This window comes from Mobula hypostoma, chromosome 9 (assembly GCF_963921235.1).
Source record: "Mobula hypostoma chromosome 9, sMobHyp1.1, whole genome shotgun sequence".
Taxonomy (NCBI): Eukaryota; Metazoa; Chordata; class Chondrichthyes; order Myliobatiformes; family Myliobatidae; genus Mobula; species Mobula hypostoma.
This window is the reverse complement of record NC_086105.1, coordinates 47199811-47215051: the sequence shown is the minus strand read 5'-3', so window position 1 is coordinate 47215051 and position 15241 is coordinate 47199811. Positions and strand designations below refer to the sequence as shown.

The window sequence follows — 15241 nt, the reverse complement described above, 5'->3', positions numbered from 1 at the left end:
AGATTATTGGAACAATGCTTTCCCCTTCATAAATCTGTGCTGATTCTCCTTGATCTTATTTTTATTTCTGAAGTATTCCATTATTGCATCCTTCATTATGAATTATTGATTGTTATAGAATTTAAATGTATCAATCATTTACTGACTCTTGAATCTCCTTTAGCTTTATCCTTAGTTATTATAGCGACACTCAAACAAAAATATTTCCTGAATTGCCTTCTGCGTGTGCAATTGCTTGCCTTAGTATTCAGTTTTGTCATTGTTGTTCCCAAATATTTCATATAAATACCTAAATCAGATGTATAGTATCTTAGCTGCCTCCTCATATTCCATTAGTTCACCTATATTTACTAGTCTTTGTTCCACATCTCTTGATGATGTGCCAATAAAAAAAATTTCCTCTTTTTCTGAATAAGTTTATTTAAGACAGAAACCACAGCCTGTGCTTTACAGCTTGATTTTTGTAAGGTTTACCACCTCCACAGCTGAATGGTATACATGCAAAATGTTACATTTAATAAAATAGCAATACTGTACAACTGAACAATGTCAATCGGGTTCAACTCTCATTCACCCCCGGCCTACCAAACCAATGGTTATGGACTTCACACCCTATGTTCACCACATCTCCAAATCACCACTGACAGCAAATATCAACATTTGTTCTGATTTATTTACTCACTTCCTTATAAATCTTTCCGAGCAGGCAGCACACGGCCAAAATGGCTATTGGTCCTTTGTAACAAGATGCAAGGAAATTCCAACTGATTTTTTCTCCCGTGATGATACTTTCTAGCAGAGATGGTCAGCAGAGTTGATCACCAAAATAGTGGGCTGTACGTTGTCAGTGAGCACCATTGAGTTCCTGCAGCAGATTGTTTGTGGCTCCTTCAGCATACTCCAAACTCTTCTAGGAAAAGTCAGAGCTATGTAATATAGCAATGCATACTTGTGTGCTTGAGTACCCCCTTAGATTGCTGTGATCATTAGGTACTTAAAAATTGCCTTGCACAGTTCAAATAGTTTTTCAGATGTAACTTCCATCAGATGAAAATCCAAGATCAAACTATTAGATATTTGTGGTGTAATTGAGCTTGTTTGTGTTTGTTTTGTCATTTGCAGGTGCCATACTTGCCTTCATGTTGGGGTTTTTCCAGATCGCATTGGATGATTGTGAGGAAATGTACCGAAAGTTAGGGACAGATGTATTTAAACAGAATGTAATAGTGGGAACTATGAAAATGGGCTGGAGCCATGCCTTTTATGAGAGTGAGACTTGGGAAAAAATACTCAAGTAAGTTTTGAATATCCTTGGATTTTCTTTTAGTAATTCCCCAATATCTCTCACCTATAGCACTCAACTGTGTAAGAATCCAGGTAAGCATTCTGTATATGAGTAATTAATGTTTTTAAAGAGGATTTTTGGATTGTGCAGTCAAGGAGTTAGTAAAAGGATGTCCCATATTGAAATTAATAAGCTTGGCAAATACATATTGCTCTCCTTATGCCAATAGCTAACTTATGTGTACTAATGTAGTCTTTATGAATTCTAATGAGTCCTGATAAAGGATCTAAGCCTGAAACCTAAAATATATAGTTGATGGCTGACCTGCTGAGTTCCTCTAGTGTATTATGTGTTGCTCACCATTTGGAGCATCTGCAGAACATCTTGTGTCTTTTTACATCTTGTCCATTTTGTGACAAATTTGAATGTTTTATGGAACATTGGTATTTGGTTTTATTTAGTTTCCTGTGTTCCCCAGTAAAGCATTTTGTTTAGCGTTCTCATGTTAAAGTAGCAAGCTTTTAAAAGCTACTGCATTAGACCTCCTCCCTAAACAGATTGTACTGCCTTTGTCTTGATGAAGAGTTTCAGTCCAAAACATCGATTCTCTATTCTTTTCCACTGATCCTGCCGGACTTGCAGAGTTACTCCAGCATTTTGTATGTGTTACTCTACATTTTCATCTGCAAAATCTCATGTGTTTACGCATTGTAATGAAGTATAGGATAAAGCCTGTGATCTTAGCTGGGAAAATCTATGGATTTGGTTAGAGCTGAAGGAAGAGATTATCTAAGTTCAATATGTCTGCCTCACAGACACAGACATGAGATTTTGTAGTGCTGAGTAAGGAGCAAACAGTTTGTTTGAAAAATAATGCTTTCATGGATGGAGATGCACAAAGCCTGGAAGTAAGACCGAAGATTAATGAGGAACTGCAGAAAATAGACTTAGTTTTTAAAAAATATATAGTGGGGGGAAAAAACTGAAGTGACTGAAAGATGATAAATCCTCAGGACTTGATGACTTGTATCTTGAACTTTTGAAGGGAATGGTCATGGAAAAAATGGATGTATGGTCATCTTCCAGAATTCCATTGATTCCAGAATGGTCCCCACAGACTGGAAAATGGGGTTCAAGGACTGTGGAGGAAAGGAAGTAAAAATGGGGAACAACAGGCCAATTAGCCTCGTGTAGGAAATATTAGAATCAATCATAAGCAAAATGGTAGCAAAGTGTTTAAAATGAATCAACAGTGTCAATGTGGAGTTGTGAAGCGAAAGCAGATTTGAAAGATCTTTTAGAAATTTTTGAAGTTGTAACAGGCGAAATAGTTGAGAGACTGTCACTATGAATAAAATATTTTATACTTCTTGAAGCCTGTCAGTAAAGTATCACATATAAAAGTTATTAAACAAAACTAAGAAATATGGCGTTGTGGACAATATACTGAAATCACAGAGGATTGTTTAAAGGGCAGAAACAGATGAAGGGAATAAATGTCATTTATCAGTTCAAAGACAATTATATTGTCTGTACGATTGGTTATGGGTCTCAAATGTTCACATATTTTGAATGAGGAGATCAAATAAATGCAAAACCAACATGTTTATTGATTAAGTGAAACTGGGTGATAGTCTGGATTGTAAAGAAGATACTCTCTAGTATCTTCGGTTGCTTTCCCAGCGTATACGACGAGTAAACTCTTCTCGGGCTTCCAGCTGGGTACAGTTATCGATTATAACCAATAAATACCACCAGAATAGACATGCCCAATCATCATCCCTGAAGAAGGTGGCAGAGTTTGTCATTGAAACATTGGTTATAATTGCTACCTGTATCTGACTGGAAGCCCAAGAAGTGTGTAAGATACAAACAGGTTTCATGTCATTGCATTCCATTGTAATGGGATAAGCGGCAGAGTCTTAGAAGTTGCACAGCACAGAAACATTACCTTTCGCCTGCCATGCATACAGCACCCTTTTTGCCCATTAATATAAATTCTATTTGTCGACATTAGGTCTGTATTCTTCTTTCAGGTACCTGGTCATTTTAATAATTCAAGTAGTCAAAAAGAAGCTGTGATTCCTTTTTCTGATTGTCCATGCCACAGGCTTTCTGTGCATGCATGCAGAATCTGCCTCTGGCTGTGTCTCAGTAGGTCAGAATTCTGCCCACATTTGTTATCTAAGGTACTATCACCTATCCCACTAGAGAATTGCTATAACAGATATTAGAATTTTAATCTAAATCACAGGAAAACTGGAGCAGAAATCAGCACTAGGTCCCACCTACTTTCCCAACATTCAATATAAATTTGGCTGATTTGCCCAAGGCCTCAGCTCTTCTATACTAGTTCGCTTATTTCCCAAAATTCATCTATTTTAATTAATTTCACTGAGCTAACCTCTAGAACCCTCTGGGATAAGGAATTCCAGCGATTCACTCTACACAGGAAGAAATTCCCACACTGCTGCGTTTTAAATAGCTGCCTCAACTTGTAATTACGTCCTTTCAGTTGAGACTCTCCCTCTAGGAAAACCATCTCAATATCTATCTTGTCATGACTCCCTTAAGATCTTATATATATTATAAAGGGAAACTGGTTGTTCGTGATCAAATCTCAACGGCAGAAAGCCCTAATGAAATATGATGTGCTCTTTCCTCCTTGCTCTGAGAAGGGAGGTGAGGTGTGTGAATGGCCTGCACCCCTAATTTCTGCCTACATGATTATAACATCATCAAACATTTGGAATTTGTGATAGAAAGTGAATCTTTTCAGATAATTTTTATGTAAATTAAATTTGTTTGGCCTGTTCCATGCCAATATTCACCCTGTGCAGATAATGTCAGGTTGTCTCTTTCAGAATCCTGGTCTTAACTTCATCACCTTAATTGATATTATTAATCCTCAATCTTCAAGTTTAGAGTTTGAATACCGGAGTTTCTTCCCTTGAATCTATTGTTCTGTAGTTACTGCTATCTAAAATATTTTGCACAATAGTAGAGGTCTTTATACAATTCTTTTTCAGCCTATGAATTTTCATGCAGTTGCTGTATTGTCTGATGTTTACAGAAAATGTGTCATCTATTAAACAGCAGGGAAAGTGAAGATCAGGAGAGTGTGGTAGCAAATACTTATGCTGCTAGAAAATACAAAGCATGTAAAAGTTTTGATACTTTTAAGGATTAACTGTATCTCAGGAACTACATTTTTTCTCTCTGTTTATAGACCTACCATTAGAAAAGTAATCAACTAACCTTAGCAGTTCAGTTATATTGGTTTATCAGTCTTGCTGAATGTGAATAAGTTCAATTACAGTATATTTATCCAGTGTCTGTCGATCACAAGAACTAAGTATGCACTGAATCAGTGAAACAGTTTACAATGTTTTTTTTAATTGAAGTTTAGTTTGAAGTTCAGGTGTTTCTTACTATGACTAATGTTCTTGATTACAGGGAAAGAATGGGTGAAGATCTTTTAATTCAAACTGCAAGGAATCCTAAAAGCCCAAAGGTGAGCTAGTCTGTATTTCAAATCAAAGGTACTTGGCTTACTGACAGAATGCATTAGCACATTGTATACTCCAGTAACTATGACCATCATAGGAAAAATTATCTTGTAGCCACTTGACTTGAATGCCATCAGTACTTAACAAAAGCATAACCATATTTTGTCATCTTGCAGAAGATGGTGAATCTTTGGAATTGTCTGCACCAAAGGGTCATGGCTAGATCACTGGGGGTTATTGAAAAAAGAAGCAGGTACATCTTTGAAAGTTCAGAAAATCGATAGCTATGGGGAAATAGCACATGAGGAAATGAGACCTGGAAAGAACTGCCATGATCCTATTTAATGGGAGGCCAAGTATGAAGTTGCCCGTTCCTGCTCCTATTTTGATATGTTGTATGATCTTCTTAATGATGATTTCAGTAAATGCACCTCCACCTCCAATCTTGTTGCAGAAGGATAGATAGGGACCTGACTGTAATAATTATAACTTGTCAGAAACCTAGTTACTGCATAAGGAGAGAACATGGAACGAGTGCAGATTTTCAAAATCTATAGCCCATAAAACCAAACAGTAATGTACGTCAAATATACTTATTCCAAAATAGACTAAGCTTTTAAGAGTTTTTTTAAGCTCAAAACTTGAGCTGCTTAACGTCTTCAGATAAAACAAAATGTAATTGGAGCAAAATAAACAAATAACACAATTGCACAGCAATGTCGGTGCTGAATAATATAAGAATATGGTAATATTAGGTGACTGAATTTGGAGAAGGGGGATCTGAAAGAGATTTTAGGATTAGAATTTGAAGATTAGCATTTCAGCTTTCATCACGTGAGGCTTGCGTTGTGCATGAGTATTGAAATTTAATCTTTATGCACCTGACTTTTACGAATAAGGACACTATTGACATTTTACCTTTATCAAAATGTTATATTGCTGTTAAACTATAAATTGTACGTCATTATTACTTCTTGGATTGTATTTCTGATGGGCCTTTTTCCCCGCTAGAATGCTTTGCTGTTACTGTATCCTCGAGTGATAATTTTTGATGAGAATTGCAACGTTATTCGGTGGGTCATAAGATCTGAGGGAAACTAGAATATTCCCCAGTGTAAAAAAATTAGGGTAGATCCCCATGTAGATTAATACTTTACCTTCTGTGCTGTTACTAAACACATTCTGAAGTAAGTGGACTGAAGGAGCACTTGCCAGATATGGCTCCTGAAAAGTAGCATATCCCTTCAACTAATTTTCTGGAACTATGTTCCCCCCATGTTCTATCAGTCCTTTTGATGTAATCACAGAAATTAGTTATTTGGGACTTTTTTTTTGAAGAAAATTTATTTTCAGTAAATATTTTTAATAAGTCAGGAGATAAAACTTAAGGCTAGCTCTGTCTAGTCAGCATTGCTGTTTCAGACAACTTATTCGAGTAATGCACAGTTGCTTCATGCAAATTGACTAAATTGTAAAGAATTCTCATCTCTCCTCCTCTCTCCACCACTCCATCCACAAGATGAGCCAGCTATCTGTAACTCAGTGGTGAAAAAGCTGCTGGGTTTTAGCAGTACCAAAGGTTGTTGGGGCTTTTGATATTTGTTCATCTCATCGTCCAAGCAGAGAACTACATACTTAAAGCTGATCTATACTCCTGCGAAGTAGCCTACGCAAGTGGGCTACGCCGTTGTGAGCATTTATACTTGTGCGTTGGTGTGTCTGCATCGCTCTGCAACTCACTGCCAAAACGCTGGTTGGCGGTGGGGTTTCTATGCCACTGTGTGGAGTTTCTTCAACACGAAGAAACTCAAACTTCAAATAATGGCGACTGAAACTGAAGGAGGGTGAATTTTCTGTGCTTGTCCGGCCACTGAGAGACATGGATGAGGAAATGCACTTCACATATTTTTGGATGTCGGCAGGTAGATTTGACGATTTGGTTCATCATCTCCAACCATCTATTTCGCATCAGTGTACGCTCAGTATACTCAGAGACTGGCATCACCATTCGAGTTTTAGCTTCAGGTGGAAGTCAACAGGCTGTAGCAGCTAGCTACAAACTGGCGTCAAGCACAGGGTCCTCCATAATTTCGGAGGTCTGTAAAGCTTTATGGAAAGCATTGCAGCCAGAGTTTCTTCCCTGCCCTTCAGTTGCCCAATGGGAAGCTATTGCAGCGTAGGAGGAAATGCGATGCCACCAAGCAGACAAATCACAGTTGTGGTCTGCGTCGCCACAACGCGTAATTACATTTTTGGGGAGGTGCGTGTCAGGCTACAGCATAGGGTACGCGGCTACGCCGTACCTACGGCATAGATTTGACGCAGAAGTATAAATTGGCCTTTGGCCTCAGTCACTTAGTGAACCATGGAGGAAAAACTAATGTTTTGAAATCAAAGTATTTGTCTTTGTTATTGTTTACTGTTCATCTGGAAAGATCTAAAGGAATAGAAATTGGTATCATCAGCATCCTGGAGAGTGAAATTAGTTTATAATTAGAAAGATTTACTCTGCTAATGCTTATGCTGAACAAAGTAAAGGCCAAATTGATTTTCCATTTCAAGCAGCTAATATTGGGCACGCTAGTAAACAGTTGTGCTCACAAACTCAACAAACAATCTGCTAGAGGAACTAAGCAGGCCAAGCAGCATCAGTAGAAGGATAGGAATTGTCAAAGTATAGAGTCTGATAGAGTTTCAGTTGTTGCTATAGATTCCAGCACCTGCAGTGTCTTGTTTCTCTAGTGTTCAGACACTCAGTGGCAGAACCCATAAGATCCTCAAGCAGATATTTATGACAGGTTTTCACTCATGATACAGTTGGTGTGTGGAATGTATAACGCTGCATGTCACATCAAACAAAACAACTTATTTCACACTTTGAATAAAGATGAAGCAAACTGACAGTAAATTCCTTGTAAAATTAGCTTTATAAAAGAGGTTTATTGACAATCTACGTCAGGTATTACTTTAATGTATTTTGACTTTGTAATTGAATCAGAATCGGATTTATTATCAGTGACGCATGTCATGATTTATTTTGTTTTGTGGCAGCAATACAGTGCAAGTTATAAAAAAAACTATAAGTTAAATAAAAATAAATCAATAGAGCAAAAAGGAAAAGTAACATAATGTTCATGAGTTCATGGATTGTTGAGATATCTGGTGGCAGAGGAGAAGCAGCTGTTTTTAAGGCTGTGTGTCTCAAGGCTCCTATACCTTACCTCTAATGTTAGTACTGAGAGTAAGGCATGTCGTGAATGCTGAGGTCCGTTAAAGGTGGATGCCACTTCTTGATGCACTGCCTTTGAAGATGTTCTTATTAGTGGGGAAGCTCTGGGGAAGGCATGGCCTCTGCAAAAGGGAGGGGTTACACCAGAACCAAAGAGGAACCAATATCCTTACGAGCAGGTTTGCTTTAGCAGAGGGGGATGGGAACCAGAATGAGAGGGCTGAGGATGGGGCATTGATACGCAACTAGCTACAGTGTGTAGTGAGACTGTCAAGATTGCAGTCAGTGGGATGAGTTCCAGTGTAACATAGGGACAACATTGAAAAGGTTGATGAATACAGAACCGAAGGTGTTATATTTGAATACATGCAGTTTACAGAATAAAGTAAATCTTACAGCGCAGTTAGAGATTGGTAGGTATGATGTTGTAGGCATACTGAGCCGTAGCTTACAGAAGGTTGTGGTTGGGAGCTTAACATCCAAGGATACACATTGTATTGGAAGGACAGGTAGGTCTGGGGAAGGGGTGGCCCTGTTGGTAAAAAATTAAATGAAATCATTAGAAAGAGGTGAATAGGATCAAAACATGTAGAATCCTTGTGGATAGAGTTAAGACCCTGATGGGCGTTACATACAGGCCCTGAACAGTAGCCAGGATGTGGGCTGCAAGTTACAACAGAAGATAGAAAACACATGTCAAAAGGGCAATGTTACGATAGTCATGCAAGATTTCAATATGTATGTAGATTGGGAAAACCTGGTTGGTGCTGGATCCCAAGAGAGAGAATTTGTAGAATGCTGACAAGATGGCTTTTTGGAGCAGCTTGTAGTTGAGGCCACGGTGAAAGGCTATTCTGGATTGGGTCTTGTATAATGAACTTGATTTCATTATGGAGTTTAAGGTAAAGGAACCCTTTGGAGCCAATGATCATAATATGATAGACTTCATCCTGTAATTTGAGAGGCAGAAGCTAAAAGTCAGATGTATCAGTATTACAGTGGAATAGAGGCATGAGAGAAGAGCTGGCCAAAGTTGATTGGAAGGGGACACTAGCAGGGATGAGAGGAGAACAACAATGGCCGGAGCTTCTGGGAGACATTTCGAAGGCACAGGATAGGTTCTTACCAAAGAAGAAGACTTCTAAAGGCAGGATGACACAGCCAGAGCTGACAAGGGAAGTAAAAAAAAACATAACAGCGAAGGAGACGGCATATAATAGAGCAAAAATTAGTGGGAAATTTAAGGATTGGGAAGCTTTTAAAAACCAACAAAAGGCAACAAAAAACCATAAGGAGGGAAAAGATGAAATATGAAAGTAAGCTAGCCACTAATATCAAAGAAGATATCAAAGATTTTTTCTGATATATTAAGAGTAAAAGAGAGATGATAGCAAATATCGGACCGCTGCAAAATGACACTGGAGAGACAGTAATGGGGGACTAGGAAATAGCAGACAAACTAAATAAGTATTTTGCATCTGTTTTCACTGTAGTAGACACCAGCAGTACATCAGACATTCAAGAGTGTCAGGAGGCAGAAGTGAATGCAATTGCTGTTAGTAGGGAGTAGGTGCTTGGAAAGCTAAAAAGTCTGAAGTCAAGTCACTTGGACGAGATGGACTACCACCCAGGGTTGTGAAAGAGATAGCTGAAAATATTGTGGAAGCAATAGTAATGATCTTTCAAGAATCACTAAATTCTGGCATGGTTCGGAAGTACTGGTAAATTGCAAATATCACTCCATTCTTCAAGAAGGGAATGATGCAGAAGAAAGGGAATTATAGGCCAGTTGGCTTGACCTTAGTGGTTAGGAAGATGTTGGAGTCAAATGATGAGGTCTCAGGGTACTTGGAGGGATATGATAAAACAGGCCAAAGTCAATATGGTTACCTTAAAGGGAAAATCCTGCCTGACAAATCTTTTGAGTTCTTTGAGGAAATAACAAGCAGGCTAAACAAAGGAGAATCGGTGGATGTTCTGTACTTGGATTTTCAGAAGGTCTTTGACAAGGTGCTGCACATGAGGCTGCTTAACAATATAAGAGCCCATGGTATTACAGGAAGGTTACTAGCATGTATAGAGGATTGGCTGATTGGCAGGAGGCAAAGAGTGGGAATAAAGGGGGCTTTTTCTGTTTGACTGCTGGTGATTAGTAGGGTTCTGCAGGGGTCGGTGTTGGGACCGCTTCTTTTTACGTAATATGTCAATGTTTTGAATGATGAAATTGATGGCTTTGTGGCCAAGTTTGTAGATGATAAGAAGGTAGGTAGAGGGGCAGGTTATGTTGAGGAACCAAGGAGGCTGCAGAAAGACTTGGATTAGGAGAATATGCAAATAACTGTCAGATGTGATATAGAGTCGGGGAGTGTATGTTCATGTACTTTAATAGAATGAACAAAAGCATAGACTATTTTCTAAACAGGTGGAAAATTCAAAAATCCAAAGTGCAAAGGGACTTCAACCTTTCCCTATAACTTAGATCTTCAAGTCTTTGCAATATCCTTGCAAATTTTTTTCCTACACTCTTTCAAGCTTACTGATGTCTTCCTTCTAGGTAACTGACCAGAGCTGCACATGATACTCCAAATTTGGCCTCACCAACATCTTAAGCAACTTCAACATAACATCCCAACTTCTGTACACAATACTTTATTTGACAATGTACCAAAATCTCTGATCTATCTGTGATGCCATTTTCAAGGAACTATGGATCTGTATTCTGAGGTCCCTTTGTTCTACCACACACTTCAGTGTCACACCATTTACTGTAAGTCCTACTCTGGTTTGTCCTCATAAGGTGCAACATCACACACCTGTCTGCATTAAATTCCATCTGCCATTTTTCAGCTAGTCCTTATTAGTTCCACCACTATCCCCACAGCCTCTCCACTTGCTGACCTGCCACTTTGATTCCCATCACCCTAAAACTCCAGTTTAAACCCTCCCACCCACCCTTTGCCCCCTCCAGAGCAGCACCAGCACACTCTCCCACAAGAATATTGGTTCACTTCAGTTAAAGTGCAAACTGTCCTATTTGTACAGGTTCCACCTTTCCTCTCAGAGAGCCCTATGAGCCAAAAATCTGAAGATCTCCCTTCTGCACTATCTCCTTAGACATGTGTTAAACTTCCTTCTTCCTTGTTCTGGCCCCACTAGCACGTGGCATGGGTAGCAATCTTCAGATCGCCACCCTGGAACTCCACTTTAACTTAGCACCTAACTCTCTGAACTCACTTTTCAGGACCTCTGACTGCTCCTCCTCCTCCTCAAAGAATGCTATGGACGCGATCCAAGACTTCTCTGACCCTGGTACCTAGGAGGCAACATACCACCTGGGACTCTCATTCTCATCCACAGAATCTCCTGCCTATCCAACAAACTAGTGAATCCCCTGTCACTACTGCTTACTCTTCTCCCTATATTCCTTCTGAGCCATAGAATTAGACCCAGTGCCAGAGACTGGACTGCAATGACTTTCCTCCCCAAGGCCATTCCCCTCTCAACATTATCTAATACTATTTACTGTTATTGAGGGGAACCCTACACCGACTGTCTATTCCCTTTCCCTCTCTTGACAGTCACCCAGCTACTTGTGTCATGTAGCTTAGGAGTAACTGCCTTCCTGTAACTCTTGCCAATTAACCTTTCTCCCAAATGAACTGTAGGTCATCTGGCTCCAGCCCCAGTTCTCTAACACAGTCTGTGAAGAGCTGCAGCTCGATGCATTCCTCACAGGTGCAGTCATCAGAGACACTGGAGGTTTCCCTAACTTCCCACATCATGTAAGAGGAGTTCACCACTATCCTTGGTTCCATTCCTGCTCTAACCTGTGCAATAACAAAGAAAGAAAGAGAACTTAATAAAACCTCACCTTAGCCTCTGTCTCTTATCACTAAGGTATCTTGAGCCAAAGCCTCAACGCCCTACTCTAACCCTGTCCACTCACACAATGGCCACTTTGCTTATATGCAAGTTATTTTTATTGTCTTTGCTAATTGCCTAATTACCCAATCAATTTACAACTAACATTTGACAGTTGTGTGCCTCTTTTAGGCTCCTATTACCTGAAACTGGACAGAAAATCCTGACAGGTACCACTTTTTAAATTTCCCCCTCCAGGTAATGACTACTGCTACCTGAAATAAATACCTAAAAATCTGAAGTAGTCACCTTGGTTAGCTTCACTCCATCTGTGCTGTAGTTTTCAATGGCTCTATCAGGAAACTTATTGGAAGTGAGGTGCAGCATTGCAGTGAGAAAGATTGAGAAAAGTGACTGATTCAGCCTTACTTGTTGCCATTCTGAATTGATATTGACTGTGTTGTCTACCTGGCCTTGGCTCATGAGAATCAAGACTGCATTTTAAAAAATGAAATGGAGATTTATTTCTGTGGGCAACCAAGTTTGAGGAAAATTCTCCAAGTTCATTGACAGCAGAAATGAACCAGTCATCAGTGGCCCCTCACAGGTTAACATCCCATTTTGAAGTCTTAATTATACTCAATCAACATCCCCTGAACAGGCCAGTTCATTTGAATGCTGGATTCCCAAAATATGGTTTTCTGATGCTGGATACAACTACCAGGTGGATGAAGAAAATAATTGTAAAAACGTTCTTAAAACTTGGAAATAAAATGCAACGTCCCAGCTATCTACTGAATATTCTTGGCCCATGAACACTTAAAGTGAAGAAGGAACATTCTGGATGTGAGTTACTATCTCAGGATTGAAGCCTGAAGGTCAAATGGAACTCTGGAAGTCGAAACCCGATGACTGAGCTTGGAAACCAGTGGCCTGTCTTGGAGTTGGAGTATTGTGTATGTTTGTGGGTGCATGGGAGGAAAGGGGCTTGTTTTGCTTTTGTTGTTTGTTGTGCTTTGTGTTGTTCTGCCAAGAATTCTGGGCATGTTATGTTAGTGTTGGAATGTGTGGTGACACATGCGTGCTGCCCTCAGCTCACCCTTAGGTGTGTTGGTTGTTAACGCAAATGACTCATTTCACTATATGTGATAAATCTGATTCCGTGTCAAGGCACACAAAAACCATTGTCAGTCTACTGTATATCAATGATTTAGATGAGAATGTTAAAGTCATAGGTAGCAAGTTTGTAGATGACAACTAAAATAGGTTGTGCCATTGACAGTGAAGGTGGTTATCAGAATTTACAGACGAATCTTGATCAGCTGAGTAAGTGGGCTGAGAAATGGCAAATGGAGTTTAATGTGGTAAGTGCAAGGTATTGCATTTTGTTCAAAATATATTTATTATTAAAGCATTTATACATTATATAACCATGAGATTAGTCTTCTAAAAGGCAACCATGAAACAAAGAAATCCAAAAGACCCATTAATAAAAGACCGTCAAAAACCAATGTGCTGTGAGAAAAAAAATTATGGAAACAATAAACACAAGCAAATAACGTTCTGAACTGAAGTTCACAAAGAGTCTGTCCCCAGACTTTTAGGTTGCTGCAGAGTGGAGCATTGAGCTGAACCTCACTTCAGGCCCCGACACTCTGACCTTTTCCATTTGGGCTGGTGCCTAAATCATCATCCAAGCATCGAATTCTGTTGCTTTAACGTACTCTGGCTCCAGGGCCTGGACCCCGCTGCCTCGATTCGGTCTGTACCCGACCTTTTCAGTTCAGCCCAAACAAATGAGGGTTGGACTTTCACAGTGAATGGAGCACGTTGTAAAACCGAGTACAAGTACTTTGTTTAACAGACCACAAGTATACAGGGAACTTGAACAGATCTACAAGTATACAGGGAACTTGAACAGACTACAAGTATACAGGAAACTTGAATAGACTACAATTATACAGGGAACTTGAACAGTCTACAAGTATTCAGGGAACTTGAACAGTCTACAAGTATTGTGGGAACTTGAACAGTCTACCAGTATTCAGGGAAACACGTAATTGTACTGAAGGTTGCAGGTAGACAAGATGGTGAACTTTCGGCATGCTTCATCAGTCAGGGCATTGAGTATAGAAGGTGGGATGTTACAGTTGTACAAGATGCTGGTGAGACTATATTTGGAAAACATGTTCATTTTTGGTCACCTTAGTGTAGGAAGGATGTCATAAAGATGGAAAGAGTTCAGAGATTCAGGAAGTTGTTGCTGGGATGCAAGGGACTGAGTTATGGAAAGAGGTTGATCTGGTTGGAACTTTTTTCATTGGAACATAAGAAAATGAAGGGTAATCTTACAGATGAGTATAAAATTGAGGGGCACTGATAAAGTGAGTGCAGTCTTTTTTACAGGGTAGTGGAATCAAGAAATAGAAGGCATACGTTTAAAGTGAGACAGGTGAGATTTATGCACATCTGAGGGGCCACTTTTTCCACCCAGAGTGGTCAGTATATGGAATGAGCTGCCAGAGGAAGTTCGAGGCAGGTATATTAATAGCATTTAAAAGATACTTGGACAGATACATGGAAAGGAAAGGTTTAGATGGATATGGGCTTGATGCAAGCAAATGAAGCTAGCTTAGTTGGAAATCTTGTTCGGGTTTGACTAGTTGCACTGAAAGGCCTGCTTTCCATGCTGTGTGACTTTGTGGAAGGTACACATCACTTCCCAAACTACCTATCCACCTAACCCACCAGACACTATTATGTCTAGAGTAGTTTGTCGAGAATTGCTCAGAAATTTTAGAACCTGACTGAGATAACAAGTCATCCATGATCCCAAGTGATTGCCAAAAATAAGTCAAAACTTCATTGTTTGCTGCTTTACTCATATGAAAATGCATTACCAAGTATTTAAGCTAAGTGACACATAAATCTACCTTGTTCTGAAATCCACACAACTTTGCCCATTGCTGTTGAGGCTGAAGCATAGTCAAGCTCCCAGTAGAGTGCTGGCTGCGGATACCTGTTCCGCCGCTTCATCAGACCTGGTAAATAAGCTCATTAAGGTGCAGGGAGAGCTTGTTAGGTGATTTAATTAAGTTTGATTACATATTTTATCTGTGGCTATATGATTAGCCCCTTAAGTTTAAATGAAAACTAATTTTAGCTGTCCTGAAATTATTTTTAAATATTTGAAAATTGGAAGACATTCACAATGTGCTGTTTGAGTGGCAGCTGGTGAACCTGTGGATGTGGCCTCACTGGCTTGTCAGAGCAGCCAGTCTCTGTTGCAGGGAGAGGTGCTGTGCTGCCATGAGCTGGAAACTGGCCTCTCAGTGGGAGACTGCAAGCATCTGACAG

The 15241-nt window shown here is 39.5% G+C and overlaps 1 protein-coding gene across 1 annotated transcript in view; it reads left to right on the top strand.

Moving 5' to 3' along the window:
• Positions 1–15241, top strand: part of pnpla8 (patatin-like phospholipase domain containing 8) — a 97060-nt gene that overhangs the window by 56810 nt on the left and 25009 nt on the right. The window contains exons 6-7 of the mRNA XM_063058234.1: positions 1123–1294; positions 4742–4799. Of these exons, the coding sequence (XP_062914304.1) occupies positions 1123–1294; positions 4742–4799 (230 nt within the window). The remainder of the gene's footprint in view (positions 1–1122; positions 1295–4741; positions 4800–15241) is intronic.